The 27,828-nt window shown below is 46.0% G+C and overlaps 2 protein-coding genes across 4 annotated transcripts in view; both read left to right on the forward strand.

Moving 5' to 3' along the window:
* Positions 1-9,055, forward strand: part of LOC119163644 (Tyrosine-protein kinase Src64B) — a 34,675-nt gene extending 25,620 nt beyond the window's left edge. For both annotated transcript variants that reach the window (XM_075873391.1, XM_075873390.1), the window contains exon 12: positions 475-9,055. In XM_075873391.1, the coding sequence (XP_075729506.1) occupies positions 475-689 (215 nt within the window). In that variant the 3' untranslated portion in view covers positions 690-9,055. The remainder of the gene's footprint in view (positions 1-474) is intronic.
* A 3,334-nt stretch (positions 9,056-12,389) lies between these two features.
* LOC119163645 (chitin deacetylase 7) lies at positions 12,390-22,635 on the forward strand. 2 transcript variants are annotated; one of them, XM_075873392.1, is made up of 5 exons: positions 12,390-12,711; positions 16,778-17,078; positions 18,322-18,507; positions 20,657-20,905; positions 22,225-22,635. In XM_075873392.1, exons 1-5 carry the CDS (start codon positions 12,567-12,569, stop codon positions 22,577-22,579), a joined length of 1,236 nt encoding a protein of 411 aa, XP_075729507.1. In that variant the 5' UTR covers positions 12,390-12,566; the 3' UTR covers positions 22,580-22,635. The 2 variants fall into 2 exon arrangements, with proteins under 2 accessions (XP_075729507.1, XP_037271582.2); XM_037415685.2 differs by having other exon boundaries at positions 12,454-12,711; positions 16,775-17,078.
* The last annotated feature ends 5,193 nt before the right edge of the window (positions 22,636-27,828 follow it).

The raw sequence follows: 27,828 nt of genomic DNA on the forward strand, positions 1-27,828 counted from the left end.
CAGTTGTACTGGAGGCAACAGTTTCATTTAAGCAGCAGGCCCCACCGTGGTGGTCTAGTGGCTAAGGTACTCGGCTGCTGACCCGCCGGTTGCTGGACCGAATCCCAGCTGCGGCGACTGCATTTTCGATGGAGGCGAAGATGCTGTAGGCCTGTGTGCTCAGATTTGGGTGCACGTAAAAGGACCCCAGGTGGTCAAAATTTATTGGAGTCCACCACTACGGCATCTCTCATATGGTAGTTTGGGGACATTGAACCCCACATATCAATCAATCATTCAAGCAGCAGTTCCGTTTAACAGATTTTCGTTCACCAAGAGTCTACTGTACTGCGTGATGCAAAAGCAATTACTGATAGAAGTCTCGTTAGCTTCCACAGTGTTGCGCCTTATGTATGAAATGGTGTTTAGCTAGTAATGTACTGCCATATTCCTTACTGCCAATGTGATTTTATGTGGCTTTCCTCCGCGTTGCAGCAATGCCCAACCGTCAGGTGATCGAGTACGTGGACCGGGGTTACCGGATGCCCAAGCCGACCAACTGCGAATGCCCGGACTCTGTTTACAACATCATGCTCAACTGCTGGGAGGCCGACCCCGAGAAGCGGCCAACGTTCGAGTTCCTCTTCGGCTTCTTCGATGACTACTTTGTTTCCACTGAGCCCAGCTACAGGGACGCCGAGGAATTCTGAATTGGCAGCGAGTGAAAGGTGCTGTTGTTGTGCGAGAGACGTCCGTCGCACGGGTTTCGAAGGTCGGTGCACCATCAGTAAAAGTGTGGCCTCAGAGACGCACGCGGCAAGAACGCAGGTCAAACTGCGGTGCATTGGCTCCCATCGGCTCAACACGAAGGTGAAGCGGGTTGAAGACAACAGAAGCAGTCTATGGCTGTTGCGTGCTTGATCGGCTGCATAACAACCAGTCAACGGTCAATGCATGCACTTGCGTTAACTTGGTTCTGCCTTGGCTTAACTCTGTTGTACAGTGAGACAACAGAAACTGTTGTGTATCATCGGTGGCCTTTATTTGCTCTATCGGCTGATTTAGTTCACACATCAGCCAGATAAAGATCACTGCACGCATTTTACATCGGTTCAGCCTCGGTTTCTACATGCGATTGTAACATGGAGCTGGCAGAAGACAAGCGCACCTGCTGTGTATTGTATTTGTGCAAAGTTGGCCTGTGTCAACAATACCAGTGCACGTATTAGTTTACATTGTTTCAGTTTTGGCTTCTGTCGGCCGTGCGGTCTGCGTACCTCATATCACGAAGGTACGTCGTGTTATGCTGCTAAACGGGAATGCATGAGTGATCCAGACAATGGTAATGTCGCATACGACGAATTACCGCAAAGTTTCGTGGTCTTCCCACCTTATTGGTTTTGTAAAGGCAGGTTCGTATGCAGGGAACAAGAAAGTTTTGCTTGCTCGTTATAAACAAAAACTGGAATGTTTTTATCCTGCTAAAGTCATCATTTGTGTTTTGAACTTAGTTGCCTGTGGTTGACGGCTTAGCGAACAAGCCAGGATTCTAGACTAGCTATTATGCACAATCCATGCTCTGGTTATGCACTGGACGCACTATCTTGGCTGCCTTTAAATTAACGTAGAAGCAGGATTGCCTTTCTCTCATTTGCTCAGGAAAGCAAAATGTTTTGATTAACCTGCTGACTACGTTTCACTTGAGCAACGCCTTCGTGTGTCATAAGTATAAAACCTAATGAAATCAAGCAGTGAACGGACTGCTGCACAAAGCTGCCGCTAACGTTATTAAAGTATGTTTTTGCCTATAGGGTACTCTAGTATAAAAATTAATCTATCCACAGTACTGTGCAGGTGTTTAAAAAATAGAATCTCTCACAAAGACTGCCAGTGCCCTTTCTCCCTTCAGAGCTGATGAAAAAGCTCACATTACGAACATTTAACGCGTGACGTAAGCTCACTTGAATATCCTACATGCATATCATCTCTTGGATAATAGTGTCAGTCTTGTGTAGTTACTGTAAACATTGTGCTGTCCCTTGTTATTTAGTAAAGACGTAATTCGCTTCCAGTATTAAGTTGACAGCCTCTGTGGACTGCTGTTGGAATTGAAGTTAAGATCCCACTCAACAGGGTTGCTAATTGGGTGAGCTGGAGTTGATTCATTGTCTTAACGAGACAACACTAACAGAGACGGTCTGTTTTCCTAACTGTCCTGCTATGCCCGTCTTCCAAGATGGCTTGGCTTTCCAAGACCCATCTGAGCCTGTTATTCTGCGTTAGCCCTCGGATCGTATCTATTGCCCTCCTCTTCTTGGAATGTGAGACAAATGTCTGACTTGCGATAGGCATATGGCCTAGACGTCTGAATAGCTTCTGGAGGGAGAGGGTGTGGGCTGACTGCTCAAATTGTACTTCATATGAAGTGGTTGCGTTTCGCAGACACACTTATGACAGGTATACTGGTCGACTTCCAATTCGTAGAAGACGATGTTACTGTCGCAACATCTTTTTTTTTTTTTTTTTTTGCGAGTGTAAAGATGCTGCACTTGGGGCATTGCTAATTCTGCATCGTCTCTTTGCGGTGCATTTCAGTACAGGTCCTTCGCATTGGTTCACCCAAGCCTAGAGGCTGCTCTATTAGCAGTCCTTTCTCAAATGCTTTCACACTGTGTGAGATTTCTGAAGTGCCCAAAGAACTTCTTGACGTCACAGTAAAGTCTCTACAGCTGTGCTAATTGAGTCATCGTCGCTTTTTTTTTTTTTCCTTCTCTCGTGAGTCTTCGACCATCTGCATCTTTCTTCAGTGGGGCACATTTGCCCTCTTTTTAATTTTGCTCCAGCTGCTACAGGCTTGGCAAGAGGATCTGTCCATCTCTCCTGGTTGTGTTGCGTGTCACAATTTTTTTGTGTGTGTGTTTGTGGAACTTCCCACTTTAAACAAAACTTGGTTCCTGTTCCAAGAAATGCAATACTTTTCATGTAAATTTTTTTTGCATATGAGCTGTAGTGTTCTTTTGTAGATCTTTACTTTCGACATTTGTACAATAGAATGAAGGTTATTTCGATGAGGGTTATGATTGTGCAGTGAAGATTTGTTGCATTGTTCTCTTGGTTTTTTGCGACATTTACGTTGCATGCTACGTGCAGCCTCACATTCTTTTGTGCTTTGGAGTTTTGTGTTTTTGTGGGTTAGAGTAGAAATGCAGCCCATGTAATTATTTTGTGAGCAAGCCATCCGCACACCATTCACTGAAGCCAAGTACTTAATCCTCTAGTGTCCTAATGAGTTTGAAAAAGCTTGCTGCCCCGTGTCGCACACCTTAACGCAGTACTTAATCTTAGCTTCACTGAACAGGCCTTACAGTCTTAAGTCTTATCACATGTGGTAGCTGTCATGCGACAGTAGGTCTGTCACATGTGGCAGTTTTGGTGTGACAGCATTCACGTGATGTCTGTCGTGTCAGACGGGTGCCTATGTTCATTGAGCAAGCCTTGTGACATGTGACAGTAGTGAAACAGCTTGGTGCATGATTCCTTGAGCAGGCTGATACTATAAATTGCCGGATAACGTGTGCCAATGCGAGAGTCTCATGTGGCAAGTGTGTCGTCTGGCAGCAATGCATTTGTCACGAGTGACAATTTCACAATGATAGATGCAAGTGTGTGCTGCAGATTGAAACTTCTGTCCATTGTGCCAGCCTTGTGGTCTCCGACCTCGCTTCATGCTCATGTCACATGTGACAGTAGTGATGTGACCATATGCATGTGACAAGTCACCACTCAGTGTCTCCTCCTATGCAGAGTTTGTGGCCCAGAACAAACATGTGCGAAGAACAAAATAATATTCGACTAGCTGTTGATGAGCTGTGATGCTAATTACTACCTTAAAGGACCCCTGACACCAAATTCGGAAACTCGAGATGCTTGTGTTTGATAGTCCTGCATGCGGGGCCACCTCTGACCGATTACGAGTGGCGAGCGTTGCCTAGAAGATATCTTAATTTGGATTTGAAGTGAGGGTGCGTGCTCCGCCAAGTATTCCGGTACAACCATCATTTTCTGTGGTTTCACACGCACGATATCCCTTTGTGACGTTGCAGAAGTCAAGAACATTTGTGGGGCACGCACAATACCCAGACAGGCACCCCGCGAGGACTATTGTTCGTAACCCCTCTAGCTCTGTTGCCGCTCTGCTCTCGAGGTGGTCTAGGCTGCTTACGCCAGGAATGCTTTTCTTTTTTTCTGAAAGGGACACGTTCAAGGCACCCACATCGTTTCATTCTTCACCACAGCGGGTCCCCCTATTTTGAAACAGCGTGCTTCGGCGTCACCGAAGTTGAGCACACGAAGTCACAAGTGCTGCTCCGCTGTGGGGCGCTAGTTTCTTATGGTATCTAGGCGGGTGTTTCGAATTCACACAAAGTTCTGAATTAGTGCCGCTAGCATTAATTATTATGATACGTTAGAGCACATACATTATACAGTAATTTCAGCATTTCCAGAAACAAAGCTATAAATTACTATAACAAACTCGCAAACAAAACGTTTGCTGTCAGGGGTCCTTTAAGGTGTTTGTTAAGTTTCCCTTATTTTATAACATACCAACAATTGCTTTTTGACCATGTGAGGTACAAATTAACACTTCTGCTCATGCCTGATAGGCACTCTTTAACAATGTCACTGACTGGAGCTCCTCAATAAGGGGTTTAAAACAGCGTCGCCTTTGTTACATTTAAACTGATCAGCTTTTCTTGTTGAGATTTTGAATTGTCCTATTGCTGTCTGGGACAATATCTACATGCATATCACTGAGTCAAGCCTGTGCAGTTGAGAAAGAATGGTTTATAATTCCCGTTTGCTCAACTGAGACCGTAAACGCAATAGGACGTCGTGTCATTGTATTACTCAATTCACTATCTAGGGAACGTGAAGCTACAATAATTAGTAAGTGGAGGTCGAGGATGGGCATACCATTTTCCTTTTCTTTGTAAACACTGATACAGTACTTCTATACTTTTGTTTCATGGACAGGCAGCTCACAAAAACGAATAGAAAAAAGTTTTACAGTGCATTTAGCAATGCTCACAGACATTGATTCTGGTTGATTTCCAGCCAGAGTTGTTAGGCGCTATTGCACTAACTAGCAAATTATTGCCACAAAAGAACCCCATAACAAGCGGCACGACTTTTGCTAAGAAGCTCAAAACTCGTGGCAAATTAACAAATTTTTCTCATTTTCGAAAATATTTTAATTATAGTACGAACACGAAGGAGTGTTGAAAAAATCAGTTTAATTGTTTTGTCAATAGAAAATATGCGCAACTATGAACTAAAGCACATATTTAGTTTTAACGTCTGTAGGGCAGTCTTCATTCGGTTAACTGCCCCTTTTCCAGTGCATGACACAATGCTTGACGATTTCCCCAATGCATGGTTGACTTCAACACTCAGCTACTCAAATTCATCCTCAAACGTGATGTCAGTGAATGACAAATGCACTATTGGTGAATGTGATCATCAGTAAAATACCCATTTTCTGGAAAGCTGCCAGTAAGCCCGAAAACCGGGACAAGCCACTGGGACATTGTACAAGCGGCTCGGTGAAAAAAGAAGTTCAAGTCTGTGTATTATAAGCCCAGTGACTATGTTTCCTGCATGCGAGGCATCATGTATATGTCTAGAACAAAACATGTTGACAAACACTTTTTGTTTAAAATTAGTAGTTGAGGCAATTTTTATCATAAAAACAGGCTTTATCAAAGGGCCAGTAAACAACCTTGAGGTACAAAAACTGTTATGAAGAGAAATATGCGCGCTTTTGCTTTGTGGACATGCTGCCGCAATAACTTTGTGAATACATGCTATATTAAGGGAGTTGCAGGGATTAGAACATCGGTTTCAGCTGGTTTCAAATTTTCGCACAGTGTAGCCCATGGTTGAGACTGGTTTACACCAATCGATGAGCTGCATGCTGCATCAAGTGGCCGATCGACAACTTTGTGTCACTGCGTGTGGAAGAAGGATTGCAGGCATAGCAAAGGAGCGCAAGAATTGTTTTTCGAAATGGAGCCTCTGCGCAGTGTCGTAATGTTTGGGAAACGTGATCGCCGCGGTCTACTCTATGAATTGCAGAGCTTCTTTGGGGGGGGGGGGGGGGTGGTAAAAAAGTATGAGCCTATTGACTGGCCCGTTAAAGGCCAACTCGGGCAATTTTTCGACCATGTTCAGGTAATGGTGTTTCTTAATTCCTGAGACACTCTTGTCAAGAGCCCAATAGCTGAAATGCTCAATAAATTTTAAAATAATTTTTAATAAGTAAGAAGGTGCAATACCGAAACCCAGCCGGGTGCCCTGACTGTGTATGACGTACTGTTTGGTAAGAACCGGAGGCCGGATACTGGTCCCACCGGCGCAGAGTATAAAAACTGTGAAAGCCAGACATGCGAAGCGCCGGCCTAACTCTACGAAGGAAAGAAGAAAGCTTTACTGTGCTATACCCGTGCCAAACACCACCGCCGTCGCCTTGTGGCCAGCACAATAAATGCTGTAGCAGCCAAAATAGCCATGCCATCGGCTGTGTCCCTTCTGTTGACATGCCAAACATGACGTCACGCAGGCAGTACTGCCAATAATACTGAAAAGCGAGGTGAACTTTTTGAGGCAATCTTTAAAATTCATTTGCAAGCAATCGGTGTATTTTCTAGGCCTGTAATTTGGCATAAATTACGAAATGTGCAAGGGAATGTACCCAGCGAACTTCATTGAGATCCATTGACCTCGAAAAATCGAAGTTGGCCTTTAAGTAACTTTCGTGCATAGAGGATCTGATGCCATGATTCTCCTTCACACTAGCAGCTGCAAACATGCATTGGAACTGCAAGCACACAACTTCGTTAGGACTCAGTTTGTCGTATTTTCCCCTTAGACACCACCTTATCACCTCAACATATTCTCCTTCCCCAATACTTCGTATAACATAACGAGTTTACTGCCGAGGACTGCCTAGGGTCCTCTAGAGCTGTATGGCATTTAGGCCACTTCTTCTCCCTGTTTCCAAAGTAAATGTGGCCATGCAAAAAAGGAGCGCATGCGTGTGCCGTATTTTCATAGGCCATTATTTTTTTACAATTCCGGCAACTTTACTGCCATTTTCTCATATCACAGTAGCTTTGTTCATTTAAGTGTTGTCAAGTCGTAATAACGGCTTACGTCCTGCCGGATTCAGTTTAATACTACACACCTCACATTTACTTGTAGAGGGTGGAACACATAGAGGCTGTCCGGTAATGTATTCTGTCGTCACCATAGGTCTATTGCCTTTTATATATATATAAATATACATATATATTTCAGCACTTTTGCTTGTATACAACTCTAGCCCTTGCAAACTTGTTGAAAGGTATCCATTTGTATTGTACCAATTTTTTTATGCAAAGTGATTGTTGGTGCTGTATTTTTTCTTTAGTTAGACTGTGATTATTGCCTCGGTACTTGATGTCTTCTGATAACGTTGCTGCTTGGCTGTACCGAATGTTGTATAAATGAAAGCTACTCTTCCACAGACAACTGTTGGCTTGCCTATGCTTAACATTCGCGCGGTAAAGGCATTTCGTGATGCGCTTCATTCAAAACTATCGTGACGGAGCGTAGCAATAATGCCTGGCAATTTAATTGCCCATTCTACATCGTCAGCACGCACTGTGCTGCTGAATATGAGGTCATTCGAATTTCTGAGCGGAATTGATGCTACGCAATGTGAAAGCTGCTCCGTACGTAATGGACATTAAAGCGTATTGCGAAGTACCACCTTGCGCGACTTCCAAGCATAGTCAATCCACTGGTTTACCCAAAAAAACCTGTCTGGCCTAGTTATTCAACATCCGGCACATTCCATCGAGTGAATCCGTGTCGCTGGTGGAACATGCCGTGCCTAACAAGCGTGCAGCTGTGTGTCTAACGAATGCATCGACTGCACCACAGCGTTTTTCACCTATGATGCGTTTAACTTAGAGGTACGATTTGCCTCGCAGCAGTGGTCGATTTCGGAAAATAGCAAGCTCTTACGAGAGCTTTCACTACATGTGTCAGCTAGCCAAGGCACACACGATAACCAAGACGTAGACGTAGCGTGGATTTTGGTGCCGGGACTATGCGGAAGCATTTGCAACGAATGAGACTGCAACGACGGAGCGTACGAATGTTCTTTAAGTGTGATATCATTATCAACGCACAAGTTCTCAAAAGTGCTGTGGCTTGAACGTGCGTTGTCGACGTGAGCCAAAAAAGAACACCTTTGTGTTTGTCTCGCAGGCTACCGAATGTGTCGTATTTATATTTATCTTTAGTGATGAAATCTTATATAAGTGTACATAAACTACAATTTTTTCTATTGTCCTTATTTGTGCTTCTCTTATGTTTAAAGGCCTGCTGCAACAAAAATTTACACCATAAATACTGTATGACTTGCAAAACTTTACGGTCGAAGTACATGTGGGAAAGTTATGAAAAGGTCGCAAAAAAAAATGCACATGTGCATTACTCATAAATAAATGTGCCTCTGGCTGTTTGCCGGATATTATGCAGAACCTGTAACATTAAAAACCAATGTGATGCTGTAAATAATCTCTGAAAATCTCCAAGGCATTGTTCAATGACCTGCGTTGTGTCAACCATATTTGCTGAATTGTTAAATGTTTCCGCAGGATTACATTTACAGAATGTACTAGTAACGAGATTAGTGTTTAGTCAAAGTGAAAGTTTGTTGCAGTAGGCTTTGAAGTGTTTAACGATAATTATGGAAAAGCTCGAGCTCAAGCTACTTATTCATGTATAACCTGCGACGCCGGGTTACTTGCGACCAATCTTTCTGGGTTCCATATTTTCTCGTTCTATTTTTTTTTTAAGTAACGGGGGCAGACATGGCTTACTGGAGCTTATTTGTTTTGTTTTACTGTTCTTTGTTTCACTCTGGTGATGTCAATCTTTCCTTGTCTGCCAAAACAGTGTAGCCATACCTCCATTTGCGTTCATTGGTCGTGATACCTTGTGTACAATAAAGAATATGCTTCTTTTATAGGCCGTTTTCTTTTTGAAGTGTAATATTACCGTCGTGACACCTCACAGAATAATGTTCCTTCATTATATTTGATTACACCTGCTATTATTATATCAGTTTTACTTCAAGATGTTTTCAGCATATTACAAAAATAAACTCGTAATATGTGGATAATTAAAGGAGTAATCACAGGAAATTTAAATGTTCTTGTTTTGTTGCTCAAATTAAGAACACTGGTGTCAGAAACTCTAAAAACAGTGTCTTGACAGCTTAGAATACCATTCGCAAAGCTTTCGGGCACAGCGTTAGCGTTCGTCACTTAGCGGGAGCCCTCACGGTGTGAGCGTGCGACGCATGCACAACGCTAATGCAAAGCTTTGCGTTGCGCTGTTCTGAAACTCTCCGATGCTTGGGAATGTATTGAATATCTATAACACCATCGTCACAGAAAGCACTTTCGGTCTCACTATCGATGGAGCAACTTTGCGGTGACGTGTCGACACGAGGTCTGACGTCGCGGAAATACTGAAACTCGCTAAACGAAAGTACCAGCTCTGTCCTTTCCTGTCAGTCGCATGCAGTTCACATAGACAACTGTGAGTGCATTGTTGTCCAGTGAGTCCGACAGCAATTTCTACGATTTACGCTGCACGCAGGACACAGGCTTTGCAAACCCAGTGAACTGTATTTACTTGTCATGATAATGTCCATCGCAATGGGTCTGGGTGACGAAAACTTTGAAGTCAATGTAAAATAATTCCTACCTGTTGTCTGGTTCCCCCGAGTACAGCCTGGCCTTGATAGTGCTCATCATGGAAATGAAAGATGTCCTTTTGGGGTACCTCGAAATCGTGTCAGTATTTCGAGTGATGTCGCGTTGCACTCACTGAACTTGTTTTTGCTCGTTTCATAACTGTATGGTTACCTGACTGAGCGTGCCACACCAAATGTGCACATTTTGACATTGTAATGCATGTGCCTCCTCGAGATCAACAACACAATTAGCTTCTGGCTCGACAAGTCAACTTGTTTTCGTCAAGGCTTGTGCGTACTTCTTGAATTTCGAAGTCCGAAGACTTCTACCTCAAGCAAAAGAATTTCACACTCTACATTATATGAAAGGCATCAAATGTCTGCATTCTTTTAAGTGGAACTGTAGAATAGGGTAAAGCCAGCAATGACACAGTTGATGATGAGCGTTTGCACGATTTAGTTAGTCTAAACACAGCATGGACAGTGGTGCTCAGTTGCAACATGGTGGCCACGGTTGAACAGGCCCAATGCATATACTTGAGCGCTGACAAACGTGAACTTGGTTTAGCAAACTGTGCCTACTTCACTAATTGTTTTTTATGCTGGTGCCACTGCGCAGTGTTGGCGCCACTTTGAATACAGGCAGCACGTTTCAATTCATGTTGGGCGTGACTGTATGAAGCTCTCTTGCAGTTCAGGCGTGCACAGATGTAACATGTTTCAGCTTGATTTAATAGGTCCAATCTTGCCCAAACAGTGCTTATCGTAAGACTATCGCAACAGTCTATATACTGATAATTAATGGCGCATCCGATAACACTTGGTTTCGAGACTTCCCTCCGTGGCAGTTTTTAGGACAGCTGTGGGATGCGGCCAGGCCTGCCCTGCTCTACCAACTGAACCAACGGATTGATATTTCGACAATATCGGGCACTTATGTCGTCAACAGCCCATACAAGGTGTAGAGTCTGTAGACATGCTTCATCTAGAGTTTCAAGAAATCAAGTACGAAAAAGAGAGGGGAGAGAAGACTAGATCAGGAGTGGCACCTTGGACCTGTGTCCTCCACACCAACTTTTTTTTTTCACCATGCATACATAGTGCAAAATGACCATTAGCGCCCCCCCCCTTCCCGAAATAAAAAAAACATTCTGCATACAACCTCCTGTAGACAGTAAAAGTTGTGTTACAACAGCAGAGTGCCCATGTTACGCAGCACACACCAACATTTACCATCATTAGGCCAACAATTACCATACCCAGTGTAAATAGTATGGGTAGTATGTGAGCAAAATATGGTAGCCGTAATAAGTCAAATATTCTTGATAATTCCATTGAGAGTGTATACATAAAACAGGTCTTGGCAGATTGTCTTCAACGTGAAGGTGCAATGAATATTTCGGAATTTGTGAAGCAAGCCTTGGGAAATGGGTGTCCGTAGTAAGATCCAGCTAGTTAACTGCTGTACTCTCTCTTAAAGGGGCCCTGCAACACTTTTACAACTAACCAGGAAATGGATTCAGCAAAGGCGCTTATTGCTTCACGAATTCGCCGCCGCAAGAATTTGCAGAATCCCTCCAGTACTAACGGAACTACAAAGATTTACCCCACGCTGCAATTGCATTCTCTCTTCTCTTGTCCCGACGGAAGCGCTGTGAACTAAGCAAGAGGAAAGAAAATACGTGACGCGCACCACGTGACCTTCAGCTCTCCCCTTTTTTTTTCTTTTGTTCGAATGCCCAACTTTTCAGTGCGATCGCCCGCGTGGACAAGTGGCGACCTCCCGCGGCGGCCCCAGAAACGACCTGTGTGTGTGTGTGTTTGTGTGTGTGTGTGTGTGTGTGTGTGCGCACACGCACACACACACACACACACGGACATTGCTATCGCGTTTAAATCGCGACCCCAGATTTCTTCCGGACTAGGCAGCTAAACAGCTGAGCAAAAAGGAGGAAATTATGTGGCGAAAATTGCAAACCGGGGTGTTTCCAAACCCTCACCTGTACAGTAAATGGCACCCGGAAGTGTTCAACTCCAGATGTGCGCACTGCAACAGCACTGCGGGTTTAGTGCACATGGTATGGACCTGCCCATCCTACAATGATCCAAGTAGAAACGTAGAATCCTGAGAGGCCTTATTACACAGCCGTGACGCCGAAGAACAGCGTCAAGTCATCGGTCTCGCCCTGACCACCGCCGAGTCCCAAGGGATTCCGGCCGATGGCTAGGGGGATGATTGGGGGCAGAGGCCGAAGCCTCCTCCCCCGTCATTCTAGACGGGTGCAATAAACGTCATTTCTCTCTCTCTCTCTCTCTCTCTCCGGACTAGGCAATCCTGCGCACTCAGGGTAATACTTTATAAAATGCGTTGAGATTATGAATTAAGATTAAAAATGGCTGGAAAATTTAGGTTGCGCTAACTGGAAAGCGGGTCAACGATTTATACCCTTACCGGTGCATAGTTGCAGTCATGTGCTTAAAGAAACACGCAATTATAAGGCGCTTTGCCAACAACGATCTTATCGAGCAAAAGATATCAGGTCGCCCGACGTATTGCACGCGGGTCAAAGCCAAAGGAGCAGCAGTAGGATGACAAAGCTGTGTACATTCGATAAAGCCATTGTCACTGGAAATTCCTTATCAGCCGCGGCCAACGTTTCGAGTGGTAGTACTCCCAGTCCGAGTTCCCATTCTTTCAGGCAAGTTTGAAAGGCTAGAGGGGTCGGGGTTCGCCGTCAGGTCTCTGCGGCTGTCGGCTTCGCGAGCAGCGGACGCGATGCATCCCACGCTTCCAAAGGGGTTTATAGTTCCGTGCGCCCTGCTGTTGTTGGTAGCCAGCGGATGGCTCACCGTTGCCAACGCAGCGAGCACCTCGATCTTCAGCGTGACCTCGCCGAATGCTAGCTCGACGACCGCAGCAGGTAACGAATGCTCTCTTCAGCAGCCAAGTACAGGTTTTGTCTGTGGATTAATGAGACCGGAAATCGTAACAATATTTCATTGATCCCATCGGTACATAACCCAGTATTCACACACGCTCCTCGACTCGACTTTCACCCTTCACTTGACAGAGTGAAGCACTGCGCCGCTGCTCGTCTGAAAATGACGCTGCGCTGCTCGAGAATCGCACCACATTATCGCTAAAATGCAGTGGCTTACCGTGCCGAGAGAGGGCGCTTTCATCGGCTTTTTCAAGCGAAGGTGAAGCGTTGAGTGCAGGGACGTTCTAGAATACGGGGGATAGTGTTTTAAGTTTTACGAAATAGTTTTCTTGGGCGCCGACACACCGATTACAACGCTATTCCTGCTCTGTGAGGACTCTTCGAATAGACAGGTACGTGTCCTCCCTACGAGACTGTGACAACCCGTTCGGTGGTGGTAACACCATCGCGACGGTGGCCCGTCTGGCTTCTCTTGAGATTTGAAAATAGCAAGAAGTCAGCCGGGCTCACATCAGCCCTGGTGTGAGCCCGTCGTTAATGTGAACACGTTAATTTTTTTGCCCTTTAGTTTTTTCGGGATAGGAATATGTGGCTCGTTACCCTAGCAAGACAAATGAATTGTCTCTCGCCGTGCTCTCCGAATATTTCCAGCTTTCGCATAGTGTCGCAAAAAAAAAAGTTGATATTCCGATGTGACATGTAGGCAGGAATGGCTCCAGCAAGGAGGCGGGAAGCGAGCGTTCGGTGAATACTCTGCTCGGCGAAGTGGAGAGGAGGAAGGAAAGAAGTAGGGGCGATGAGAAAGAGAAGAAATAAAGAGAAATTAAATTTCTTGCCGAGGCGCGAGTCGGACCCTGTAACCACGGTCCGAAGACGCTCATCATAACAACCCGGTTATGATGATGATGATGATGATGTTCCTTGACACTCTGGCGCACACCCACAAAGGGGGATCGGCCAAGAACCGGGCGGCAGGATCTTAACTAAAAGGCTAATGGTTTCCAGGCGCTGTTTTTTTTTTTTCTTCTTCTCTTTCGTTGTATGTTCATATTTGGGTACGTTATAGAACCCCAGGTGGGCAAAATTTCTGGAGCCCCCCACTACGGCATCTCTCATAATCATATGGTGGTTTTGGGACGTTAAACCCCACATGTCAATCGGCATGAACCTGACACTTGAAAGCAATTCAATACAGATAGATAACTAACCTCATTCAGTTCACATCGTGACACAATGACTAACACATAGCTCTAAGAAATTCGCAACCATTTCTAGAGCGAATACATCAGGTGTCGGCCTTTTCCAAGTATACCCTACCGTGCGCCTAGATAGCCGATAAGCATTGGTGAGGTGTTTATCCTTATCGGATGTAGACATCGTAGCGGTATAAGCACTCATCGGAACCATCTACATAGCGAGAGAATGAGAGAAAGATAGGGAAAGAAAGAAAAAATGAAAGTCAGATGGACAGTGATGGAAGCGACATTTTGCTTTTCGGAGCAGAAAAAATGGTGCTTTGGAGCAGCCTTAAGTGTCTTCGGAGCAGAAAAAAATGTTATAGCTTAAGTTTGCTATTGGTGTTTTCGGAGCAGATGCATGTCCCTAACGACTCCTGAAGTCTAGAACATCACTTAGGCGTCTAATAAATATTTATATTTACTATAAACATGCCGTATGCTAGTATGCAGCTTGTATACAAGCAGTATTGTTGGCGTACATCATGGGCGGTTGGGAGGGGGGGTCAAGAGAGTTTGGACTTTTGGGGAGGACACCCCTTGCAAGTGTCCCATTTTAGATTTATCTTTGGCACGTTATATAATTGACTTAACAGTTAAGTATAGCGCGATCAACTTTTTAAAATGCCTTTTTATCTTTTACTGCGTACCTGTGTTAAATTAAATGCCCCTCAGTTGTGTGAACTACGAAAATCGAAAAAAAAAGGGGGGGGGGAAAGCCTGAATGGAACGATGCAATTGCTCGAGCTCGGATCCCGTGCTTGTTTTTAAAACTTTTTATTTGAAACATAATTTATTCATATATAAATAAAAATACAACCCATACTAAAAGTACGAATTGGACACCATGGCCTGATATGTGTCACCCCTTGAGATTTTTCCTGCATTTATGCCGTTGAGTAAGTAGCCTACTAAGATGGTAGTGTACACAACTTGCTTTTGGTTTCGCTTAGGCTCACGGGATGGTCCCATGGTTCAAGCTCATTGCTTTTAGTTTGCCAACATCTTTTCGGAGCAGGTTTGGAGCAGTTACTAGCAAATATTGCACTTTGGAGCAGCAAGGAGCAGCATTTCTCTTTTCGAGCAGTTTGGAACAGTTGGAGCAGCCCTTCCCTCACTGGAAGGACAGAGAAACAGGCAAATATAGAAAAGGACGTAAAAAAGAGAAAGAAAGCATAGCATAGCCACGTATAGTATAGAATATCAGGGGTGTATAGGGAACAGGGAAGTGACGGTTAGGAGGAAGCGAGAGGGTAAAGCATAGGATAGCCATGTATACTGCAGTATAGTGAGGGGTGAAAGAGCATGAGGGTGAGGGTGAGATAAGTGAGATGACAACTATAGTTGGACACAGCTCAGGGGAGGCCACGCCAAGACGACCGAAGCGCGGCAGCGGATCACCTCGGTGACTAAAGAAATAGCACCACTCTTGCCTTTGGTATTATGTTTCTCAGCAGGAGGGGTCAACGGCCGTCCAGCTCATGACGTCGGTCAGGAGCACATACAAGTCCACTGGTGCAGCCCTGTGTGCATCCACCTTCCAGGAGCAAATGCGGCTAACTTCTAACGTTGCAACTGACTATAGTTTCGGTGATTGCTAAGAGATACCTAACCGAGCCCGATCGACGCCTAGCCAATACTCGCGATTTATAATGTGACCACGTGAACACTTCGTGCACCGGCGTGTGAATGCACGTGTGTTTATATATAGTCAAGCTAGTGCCGGCCGAGTGCTGGACAGCTCTGCTGTGCGTGCCCCGGCCTTGCGCGACTGAACACAAGCTTCGCATTTTTTTATTGCGATAAATATTATATGGACATTCTCGGCTTGATTTTGGCGTCAGCGTCGCCGTCACTCACCGTATATGTATACTTATCTATGTATATAAAAACGCGAAAGAGAAAAAAAATAATTTAGAAAACGCCTCCGGCAAGCGGAATCGAACGTGGAACCTCTGAAGCGTGAGTCCTTAGCCACTGAGCCTCGAAATAGCACCTCCTTCAAACTTCGAACGGCAAGCTATTGGTATCTACCACTTACCACTGGTGGCGGGCATCTCGGGGGGAACTATCGCGTTTTCAGCATTATCAGCAAGATCGATGGCATGATGTGCGCGCGTAGCCACATCGTCATGACGCGGCGGCGCGCGCTCTCATATCACACGCGTACTTTGCCCCGTGGAGAGGGAGCAGGGTGCACGATAACGCGCGTGCTTATCTCGCGGTGACGACAATCGTACGTCTTGGCTGGCCTTGGGCTTTCACCGGAACGATTCTGTTGTAGTTACCGGGCGCACAATGCTCACTGCAATTGTTGCACAGTCTCTGTTTGCGAAAAGGGCGCGCTTTTCAGACACAGCGAATTAACAACTGAGGCGCTTATTTGCGTTATTCTGTACCTTTGAGTACGTTTCGTTCGTCATTTGTGCGTGAGAAACGGGGGGACGTTTCGATCTGATTGCTATTTTGCGCGTGACCTTCAAATTCGTTGCGGCGGCTGCATTTTCGATGGAGGCGAAAATGCTGTAGGCCCGTGTGCTCAGACTTGGGTGCACGTTACAGAACCCCAGGTGGTCGAAATTTCCGGAGTCCTCCACTATACGGCGTCTCTCATAATCATACGGTGGTTTTGGGACGTTAAACCCCACATATCAATCAATAAATCTTCCGATTTGTTACCATCGCGTTTATTGCTTCGCCTTTGCGACAAAGCTGTTACTTTTGTTTTTTACTTGTTCCTAAGTTGCTACCGACTATAGCCTGCGTCATAGCTAAAAGCGAGCCTTCCACCGTTTTTCGTATCGCAACAGTGGTCGTCAATGGCAGCTGCGACGAAAGGGTCTGCATGCGCCCGAACTGCTCGTGCGAGTCCGACCAGCCGCCGGCCGGCCTGCGACCAAGCCAGGTTCCGCAGTTCGTGACGTTGACGTTCGACGATGCCGTCAACGTGGGCAACATGGCCTTCTACCGCGAGCTGCTCAATGGAACTCGGAAGAACAAGAACAACTGCCGCATCGCGGCCACTTTCTTCGTGTCGCACGAGTACACTGACTACGAGGCCGTCAACCAGCTGTACTCTTGGGGCAACGAAATCGCCTTGCACTCGATCAGGTGGGTGAATAGCATAAGCGTGCGACTGTTCGGGGGGTGGGGGAGAGGTGAGGGATTCGTTGTCAAGTCTCTGCGGCTGCTGTCAAGTCTCTGCGGAACGTTAGCACACACGTGTGCTAACGTTCCGAAGAAAATTTATTTCTTTTTGCTATAGCGCAATCGAAGGCCTGCTGTCTTGCGGCAAGTGGTACATCGGCCAAACAGGCAGGTGTTTAAATGAGCGGCTGAATTAAAGAGCACGCTCACAACGTCTCCTCTACAGTTTCGGGCCACCTCGGCATCCATTGCCGAGACTGCGGTTGTGTCCCCGATTTTCAGCTTTGTACCGTCCTTAGGCGTCATCGGGACCAGGTGATACGTGAAATTTATGAGGCTGCAGAAATAGAAAGACTGGGCAGTGCATGTGTCAGCAGGCCTTCGATTGCGCTATTGCAAAAAGAAATAAATTTTCTTCGGAACGTTAGCACACGTGTGTTCATGGTGCGTTGTGGCGATGATTACGTGGTTGTTAGATGGATTCTGTTTTCTTCGTTTTGTTGTTTTTTTTCTCTTTTTTGTCAGATACTTCCCAAGTATATATTGTGCGGTTCTAGCAAATAAATCTTGTTGTAAGTCAGTGCCGCTGTCTGTCTCCTTCTTTCTCTTGTCCCTCGTTATTGGCGCTGTTTTTTATGTGGATTTTTCAAGGCTTTCAACAGATCCCCCCTCCACCCTCAAAAAAAAAAAAACCCTAGCTGCGGGCGTGAGAAGGGGTACATTAAAAGCAAAAACAAAAGAGAATTCATCAAATTGGCAACAATTTACAAAACTGGTTTAGAAGTGATGCTTTCTATTTTTTTCTTCCAGCACATATATCACGAAGTTGCTATGAAACATACAGGTTACAAGCGAAATTCCCAATTTCGGTCAATACTGCCATGCATGTCCATCATCAAGCAGGTAGTGATGTGGGAAAGTTTGACATTTGCAGTTCGACGTCGTGCCGGAGCCGCAAGTTGTCAACCCCTATATTAAGCTAACTGCTATAACATCCGTTCTATTGCTTAAACTGTTAATTGTTAGTAATTGTATGATTTATATGTAACCTTAACTGAGTGTCCCGTTGTGGACTCCAATGTCTGGACCCTCGTTTGTATATACTCTGCCTTGGAATTAACCTTACATCCTATAATAAAGTTGATTGATTGGTTGATTGATTGATACCTGAATCTATAGTCTTTTTTTTTTATTATCCGTTGCACAGCCACCGAACCGACTCGGCCTACTGGCAGACCATCAACACCACCCAATGGGAGCGGGAGGTGGCGGCTCAAAAGGAGATGATGGAGACATTCGCCAAGGTGCCGGCTTCCAACGTGACCGGCGTCAGGGGGCCCTTCTTGTACACCGGTGGAGACGACGGCTTCCGCATGCTACAAAAACATTTCCGGTGGGGAACCACGCCTTTCTTTTTAAAGGATAACAAGCAAAAACACGGTATAGTCACCGTGGTGCCAAGCATATATGCATTCGCGCGAATCCCTGCAGCACCAGACACCGCGACGCGTATGTTCAGCTGGTCTATAGACCAGGTGAGCGTGTATATGTATACAGCGAACTCTCACTAGTGTTTTCTAAAGGCGACAGGACTACGCGACCGCTTATAAGCGTGCAATGGACAAGGTCATATCTACACACACGTTGCCCTTCACTTCTCTCTCTCTTCTCCTTTAATCTCCTCGCCCCTTCCCCTAATGCAGGGTAGCAAACCGGACGCGCGTCTGGTTGACCTCCCTGCCTTTCATTTCTTCCCTTCCTCCTCCTCCTCTCACTTGTACGAACTTATTTAGCTATTATTTCGGAATAACGAACCTTTAGGAAATCCCTGGCGATTTTTTTTACCTACGCACTCTATGCAAAAATCTTTCAGTCAAACGAATTTCCGTATAGTGAATGTTTCAGTTTGAACAAACTTGATCGGCATTTGCACTCTAGAGAAGCCGATGCATGCCACCCACAAATCACCGATTCATTAGCGGCAGCGCAGCATTGCTTGTGCATTCAGCACCGCCGAGCCAAAGAGGTGAGGGAGCCCGCCTATATATAGTGTCCACAAGCCAACCTCCTCTGAAGTCGCTACTTCCTCACGGCACAGTTCCCATCGTGCTCCTCATTCATGTTTTTTTTAGCTGGACTCGCGAAAAGTAAAATCGACGAGCGATGGCTCCTATAGCCTACAAAAGCCAACCTTCTGCCACGAAGCTCCCTTCTCGTGATCCATGCTCTTCACAAAATTCCTAGCACCCTCGCCAAATTTTCTGCTATTTCGGCGAGAGTAGGTGTGTTAAGTAGGTGTGTTAAATTCTGGATAACATTAGCATTTTTTTGTGAATTTCTACCACTATAGGACATTACTTTTGAGTTAATTGGCAGCTATGAAAATTTGCATCATTTTTGGGCTTCAAGACTGTCACGCGACGCTCTCTCCTTTTTCCCATCATGATTGGATCCCCCACCACTTCGTTTTACATGTAAGAAAAAAATTCCGCCATATCCACGAAGTGAATGATGATGAGTGGGCGAAGCTCCGGAGGTAAACCTGGTAAACCATGAATCCTCTGTACATTTTGCCCACTCGATTTTATTACATCGCTCCCCCTAGCGTACGTCGCCGCACTAAATCGAACGATTGCCTTCAACCAATGACACGCGCCATATGTGACATCATTCCTATTTTATAAGATCTCGCGTCTTTCATCAACTACAAGTACCGCCTTCTAGTTTATAACATCTTGCATCTTTTCATCATCAGCTACAAGTACCACCATCTAGTAAACACTACAAGAACTAAACGAGAGGTGGCTACATACAGGAGACGGTACCGCCATCTAGTGAACACTGCAAGAACTAAACTAGAGGTAGCTACATACAGGGGACGGTACCGCCATCTAGTGAACACTGCAAGAACTAAGCTAGAGGTGGCTACATACAGGCTACAGGGGACGCACAGCCCACGCCCTAAGGAGCTTCGCCCCTAAAAAAAATAACCTTAAATGCTGTCACCGGTTGACAGCACTGTGCCTTCATCACTCACGCTCAGTGTCTTTGATACGATGTTCATCCGCGGCTAGAGCACGACGCCGTTGTTTGTGCTGTAGTCTCTGTTCTCGACACCACGCCTCGTGAACACTTTGCTCTTCCGGAGTCCTCCCTATACGTGGCCTTCCCCTTGATCCGTCACAACGGAAACCCAATGCCTTACAAGGCAGACCACTTCGTATGTATGAATGTAGTGACGTCACGTATATAGTACTAATAACTGTGCTGTCAAAAACCTAGCTGCACTTTAGTTTACATTTTACCTATATGGTTATTGATGTCACACAGCCTGTAACATGCGCGTCATCTAACATGCAGTTCCTTTGTGGCATTCTTGAGTGGAAGGAATACTGAGCTTTAATCTGTACACAGCGTGGTTTTTGTACACACATTTTTTTTTCCTTGCCCACGGAAACGAAACCATTGATGGGTTGGGGTGTGTATATCATTCACATCGGTGAACCGACCAGGGCGCGTAAACATTGTGAACCTTCCCGCAGGTACGACTGCACCCTGGTGCACCAGCGAGAGCGTGACCGCGAGGACCCCGTCTACCCGTACACCATGGACTACGGCTTCCGACGTAACTGCATGGTGTGGCCGTGCCCCAAGGACACGTACGCGGGTCTCTGGGTGGTGCCCATGAACGTGCTCTTCAAAGAGCGCCAGGGCCAGGACTACCCGTGCGCCATGGCGGATGCCTGCCTGCCACAGCCACTCACCGCTGACGATACCTTCGAGTACCTCAGGTAAACTTAGCATCACCAAGACGTGGAACGTGTCGATTGTTAAGCGGATAAGTGAACGCAACGCGTTCTCCTTTACGAGTCGTTTGTGAATGGGTGTTGAAAGAAACGAGCGTATAAGTGGCACGCACTGAGCCTTGATCCGCAAGGGGGCTATACTATCGCCACGCCTTGAAGGTCCATTCATACGATTAATCGATTATGAGGTGATCCGGAGCTTCACAGGCATCCAAGTTGCCGTACAGAACTCGGAAACAGCGCGTGCAGCGGTGATTTCGCGCGTGCGGTAAGCGCGCGGACCTCCAAAATGGCGACACCGACGCTACAGCGATTCTTGCTGATGACATCGCGTGCATACCCCTCCAGGCAGGTGAGCAATGTGCAGGGCTGCTCCTCCCATAGAGTTCGCTACAATATTTACTCGAAGGAACTGTGCCGCTGCGATTGTCCAGCGCCACGGGAATTATGGATAGTGTACGTGGGTTTGCCTATAGACTTCGTGCTAGCGGCGTCGAACTCAGTTTTGGCTTGGTTTATTGTCACGTTTACGCTCTTGTTTCGGATAAAAGAATGTCTCGCGATGTATGTTGTGAGCTGACGACTTGGCCAGCCTGAGAGTGTCGAATTGGTGAAGCCGTGACAAAGCGGCTGCAGACCGCACGAAGCCGGAAGAATGGAAGTTCATGCAACTCCACGTACTACCCATCATTCCCATCTGGCTAGGGAATTCGCTTGGTGGATTCCGTGCTGAAATGTTGTGTCATCCGCGATCTCCGACGCCAACGTAGCTCTCGCCGCGATCTGCTGACGACATGTTGCTCTCGCCCATCGGTGCCCCGTTTTCGGACTCCTCTGACCGTGTCCCCCATATATAATTCCTATCTCTTCTCTCCTCTTTCTTCACTTGTGTGCGGGAAGCGCTCTGTCTTCTGTATCTTTCTCATTCTACTAATATCCTTTTTGCCCCACTACCCTGCAAGGAGCTTAGCCGCATCGCCCACTAGGCAGACAGAAATTAGCTCCTTTTTTTTCTTTTATTCAAGAACCACTTACTACTACTACATACTGGCTGAAACGTCGTATGTTTCCCATAGACACTAACGCCAGATTTTCCTCTAGTGTACTAATGAAACTTCTATGACCCTTATAACATGCCTTTTTTTTTTTCTTAACGGCGAATACAGCAAGATGGCTGAATTTGACTTTTTTTTTTTTCAAAATAGGTCGCCAGTTTCTAACTAAGTGTACGCAGTCTTGAGAGACTACGCGACTATGATAACTGAACAGATGTGTATCATGCGCGCCCTCTTATCTCCGCACAGGTCCAACTTTGAAGATTACTACAACCGCAGCCGTGCACCATTCCCTCTGTTCCTTCACGAAGCCTACTTGCGCCACCCCGGCCGCAAGCAGGGCTACCTGCAGTTCGTCGACTGGCTGCTGACGAAGGACGACGTCTACCTCGTGACCATCACCGAAATGCTGCGCTACATGCAAAACCCGCAGCCACTGACAACCTACGCCCGGCAAGCGTGTCCCACTGCGCAGCAGAGCACCTGTACCAAGCCCAAGACCTGTACCTACAAGAACACGTCACTTGGAGGCGACCGCTACATGAGGACCTGTTCACGGTGCCCCAGCAACTATCCCTGGGTTGGGAATCCCATGGGCATCTAGTAAAAATTGGTCACCTGTAATTCGGGCTCAACCTAATAAAATGCGTTGATGGTCGAGTTGGTGCAAAAAAAAAAAAACAAGGCACAGGAATCCTGTATATCCTGTCTACTTGTTTCGTGTGCCTTGTTTTTTTTTTTTTGCTCTCGACATTTATGTTCAGCTCCAACCACTGCAATTGTATGAACACTAGGCGTGGTGTCAGTGCACTTTTCTGCACTGTAGGGTGAGCATCTCAATGGGGGTGGTGGTGGGGCGGGGGGGGGGCAATACATAAATGTCTAAACAAGTTTCTTATACATCTCTGAAATATGCTCCGACGTAAAACACGTTTTAAAAATTGGGATGACTGAGGAAACAGTGGAGATGGTGGCCTTCTCCTTCTCCCGGCATACTCAATTACCTCTCCCAATCCACTTGCTAAACTATACCACACAAAGCTATGCCATGTTGTTTTACCACCCTCTTCCTTTCATTTCTTCTCACATTCAAATCACTTCTCATCCTCCCATTCACTTCCCTTTCCTACCCCCTTACTATACTATCCTGTATATGGCTGTGATATGCTTGTCAGAACCAGCTTTCTGTGGCGCATACCCGCCAACTTTACAGCCGACACCAACGCACTTCCACCTCAAACAGCTGCAAAAGGTCAGTGGCTTCGTTTCCACACGTTGCTGACACAAAGCTTGGAAAGTACTCGACACTATTTGTTTTATCTTATTGAAGTCGTAAACTTGGAAGCTCTTGCATAACATATTCTCAAACAGGGGCGGGGAAGGGGGAGGTGCAGCTGATCATAAGGCGCTGCCGAATAGTTAAAAGTGGGGATATGCGTGTTATCTTTGACGATTTTCGTATCTCTCACCGGACGCGGGAAAAGAGCCCTCGCTGCCAGACAGCCTCGCAAGTCGCGGGACGGGTGGTCACCTTCTATCCTTTACAACTGACCATCGCTTGTAGCCTTGTACACAAAGGGCTATCCGATACAAAACCCCAAGGTACAACCTAAAAGCTTGTTACGAGGTTTCTATCAGCTCGTGGTGTCATTTTTGCAAAGGTCTGCCCGTTTGCTCTTTAGCCGTACAGTCATTTTGCAAAATAAAGAAAATACAAATAAGAGGCTTAAAACCGATACTGCCATTTTTTCTGCAATTTTTTTATGCACATCATTCGTGATCTGAAAGCATCAGGCGAGCGGCTTTGAAGGGCTCACCGACACCCATAGGCCAAAGATGTACTGACGCACGGACGGACGGACGCATGGACGGAAGCACGGACGGATTGACGGACGCTTCGCCCCACTCATCGTCATTCATTTCGTGGATATGCTGTGTTTTTTTAACACACACACATACACGCACGCACGCACACACACACACACGCACACACACACACACACACACACACACATATCCTGCGGAAATCGAACACTGCTGACACGAAACAGTCGGTGCGAGACGCGAGCATGCGCAGTGGGGGTGTCGACGACACCACCGACGCCGGATTTGCGAATATGTACGACTATACAATGCTTAAAATGCTATAAAATCATGTTTTAAACTTTCGTATCCAGCTCGCTTCAGTTCAAAACATGGTAGTATAAAGTGTTCTGTTGTGCCTCCAAAACAGCCGATGCGAGCGCTGTGTCCACGTGATCTACCATACCGCGCCACACAGACGGTGGCACAGCGGTGGACCTCGCACCCAATACGCTGGTGCCGGCGGGCTAAGTTAGGCGATGAGTGACCTTTCCGCGTAGCTTTGAAACGAAACAGTACGCCTATGCGCAACCATGCTCCTTGCGCGTGCGTCTATACAACCAAACGATTCGCACCTACCACTTTTTCCGCCAAATCCACACGAGCGGGTTGGGGGTGGGGGGGGGGGGGGGGGCACCCAAGTCACTTTTTGCCGGTACGACTTCGTGTCCATGGCAGCTGCATTCAACCTCACATGATCTAGTAACGTTGGCTCCATTGGCCTCACCACCCCGTGCGCGAGACGAGTAAGCGAGACAGCCCGGCTAGTTTCTTAAGGACGAAACCACACGAACCACTGTCGAAGGCGAGCGGCGAGATTTTCTCGAAGTTCAGCGCTTGTTGGCATCGCTGGCAAAGCCGCAATGACGGTATGCATTCGGCATTAACAATTAAGATTAAGGCAGAACTGTTCTCACTCTGGTTAAGTACCATTTGAAAGTGTTTTTCTTACTCACACCAATACGGTAGAGAACAACGAGGTAATTGAAAACAACGAAACTTACACCGCGCGCTCTTTTTGCAAATGTCATTAGATGGATGGGTTGATATGGCTGTACCCTTTAGATCGGGCGTTGGCTAACGCCACCAAGCCGTACAGAAGTTTTGTGGCGCCCTCTCAGTAAGCTGCATTCTTGCCGTTCCGGATTCGATTTTCATGGCGCTTTTTCGCGTGAACGCGCAGTGAATTCGGGCAGAAACTTTCCGAATGCATTCGCTGTTACGCATCGTCTGGTAACGAACCAGCAGTGCTAATTATGTCAAGCATAATCCAGCTGACAAAACATACGAAAAAAAAAAAAAGCTGCAATAACACTTTTTCATGTATGCCGCTTATTTCACGACTCCCCCACTTTTCTTTTTTTTTTACCATGCAGTACAAATTTTTCATCATTGCGTTAGCATGTTATACGTGTCATGCGTGTTATGTCTGTCGTACATACACATCATAAGCTGCACATTATGGTATGTTTAAAGCTCTATAATGACAAGGCATATCTACGTCATTTCTTACGACATAAATCCCATACGGGTGATTTCCATGGTGTGACTTTTCGTAATGATGTTCGTCATACATCGTGCCGTGCATGATATGACGATGAGAGCACCGAAACAGAGGTGGCTACGTCGGTGGAAAACGTGAAAGTTTTCTCTGGTTCATCAAGAAATGCTTCGCATAATTCAAACATACCTCGTATACGGAAGGCGAAAAAACATGAGTTACTGCCAATATTCAATATTGTAGATTGGTTAAAGGAGCTTCGTGCCCATTGTGTTAGAAATAGTGCTTACCTCTCCTTTTCTGAACCACGTAAAATGTTCCTGCTACTCCATTACCCAGAGTCGCTGCACCCCACAGAAATGCAACATGTTTTCATTATGAAACCCACCGACAATTAAGCCAGGAACAGGAGACCGGTGACGTAGCCCGGGGGGGGGGGGGGCACACCGGACTCCCCCTCCCCAACAATATTTTTTTAGCTTTGGCATACAGAGAGAAAAACGACAATATAAAAAAAGGTGCTTCCCCACACCCGAAAAAAAATCTGCCAACGCCCCTGCAGGGGACGTAGTATGTGCTTTTCTTGACTGTATTAACTATATGATGTAATGATGATTCTCGCTTAAATTGAAAGAAAGTCAAGCGGACGAAAAATCCTCTTTGCCGTCCGTGGGATCGAAGACCACAACCTTCGAAAAACGCAACATTTGAATTCGAAGGTGGTTTCGTATACCTACGGAAAGGGTGATTTTCATATTACAATGATATATGGGGTTTCACGTCCCAAAACCACCATATGGATATGACAGGCGCCGTAGTGGAGGGCTCCGGAAATTCGACTGCCTGGTGTGCTACCCAAAACACAATACCATTTCGCCTCCATCGAAATGTGACTGCCGTGGCCGGGATCGTCCGCTTAACTTTTTTTTTCTCAAAATAAGTGAGACTTATTACGGTATACAGTAAAACAAGCCACATATACTGTCCCTTGTGTTTTCCTCAACACGGGCGATCGGTTACACGATGAAATCACGATAGTACATGATACGCCCTAGTGGAGAGCTCTGGGAATTTGGACAACGCCTGGGCTTCTTAACGAGCTACTAAAGCAGTACAATCGATTGCGTTCCTTACGTTTTCTTCCTTGAATACTGCAGGCTTGTTGCTTATCACAAGTACAACTTCACACTGGTAGTATTTGTCGCTTATTGCGACCTTGCAGTAAAAAGTGCGTGGCATATTAAAGCATGCACGGTAATATGCAAATGATAGATAACTATTGTTGCGTGACAATATTGTGTCGAAGTATGCAAACTATCTTTACAGCGTATCTACGAAATTAAATATGCACAGCTCCGAAAGCTTTTGCCTCATCACGTGTGGCGCATATCAGAAAGGGGACGCGGGATGCAGACATGCGCTACACGTGAAGGGGGAACAGGTTTTCATGACGTGGTAAACTTTCATGACGTCAGATTGCTACAATATTTCGACATCGTGGCCGCAGAGATGTACCATACAGATACACATCCAGATCATAACAAAACGGAAGTATAGCTGTCATATGGGTTCTTCAAACATAGGCCACAAACACGGCAATGTTGCGGTGGTAACTGTTTCAATTTGTTCGTTCGGGAAAACTTTCAGGTGCACTTCACCTTGATTACAGTACGTTAGCAGCGCTAGCAACACAAGTTCTTTTTCTAAATATTATAAAAAGCACAGCGTAGATTGCACAGTCTCGAACCCTCCAGGGATATGGTAGCTTTAGACTATCATGCCTAATGATGCCTTAATTATGATTAATGGTTTGATAGCGACCTTACGGTCTACTTAAACACGGCGTAGTCATTTTTCTGTTGTTTTAGCGCTGTGACAGAACGATATTGTTGAGCAAAGGAAACGTACTGTAAAATACCGCTTGAACGAACGTTCAACTGTCCAATTGTACAAACTTTTTTTTATGGCCCCCGCCGAAGCGCCATGGGATATATCCCCGCGCGTTTCGGTTTGACGAAATTCGCTAAGAGCGAATTTTAGTTCTAAGAACGTATTTTGAGACACGATCAAATATGTATCTCACGTCATGTTGATAAGAAATTATCTGGAAGACAGATAGCCATTGACGCGGAGTGGTTTCCCTTCGGAGGGTGCGAAGGCTCAACGCTGCGCAGCATTCCCCCCCCCCCCCCCCATTATTATTAAGTCAGTATGGGGCAGACTTAGCGCCCCCCCCCCCTCGCCTAGGTTACTAAAGAAGCGCTCCCCTGATCACGTCTATACAGACTGCGCTTTGTGTTTTCAAAACTATCTGTTCCCAGTGACCTCGCGTTGAGACATGTGCGCCACTCTATTTACAGAAGTGATTTAGCGAGCGTCCTACCTAAAGACGAAGAGTCGGAGGAAGAAGTGATCCTTGCAGAGGTAGCACCATGGAGGAAGAAAAGCTTCTTCCGTGGGTAGCCCCAAGAATTTCCGCTCTGATGCAC

The sequence above is a fragment of the Rhipicephalus microplus genome, chromosome 9 (assembly GCF_043290135.1).
Source record: "Rhipicephalus microplus isolate Deutch F79 chromosome 9, USDA_Rmic, whole genome shotgun sequence".
Lineage (NCBI taxonomy): Eukaryota > Metazoa > Arthropoda > Arachnida > Ixodida > Ixodidae > Rhipicephalus > Rhipicephalus microplus.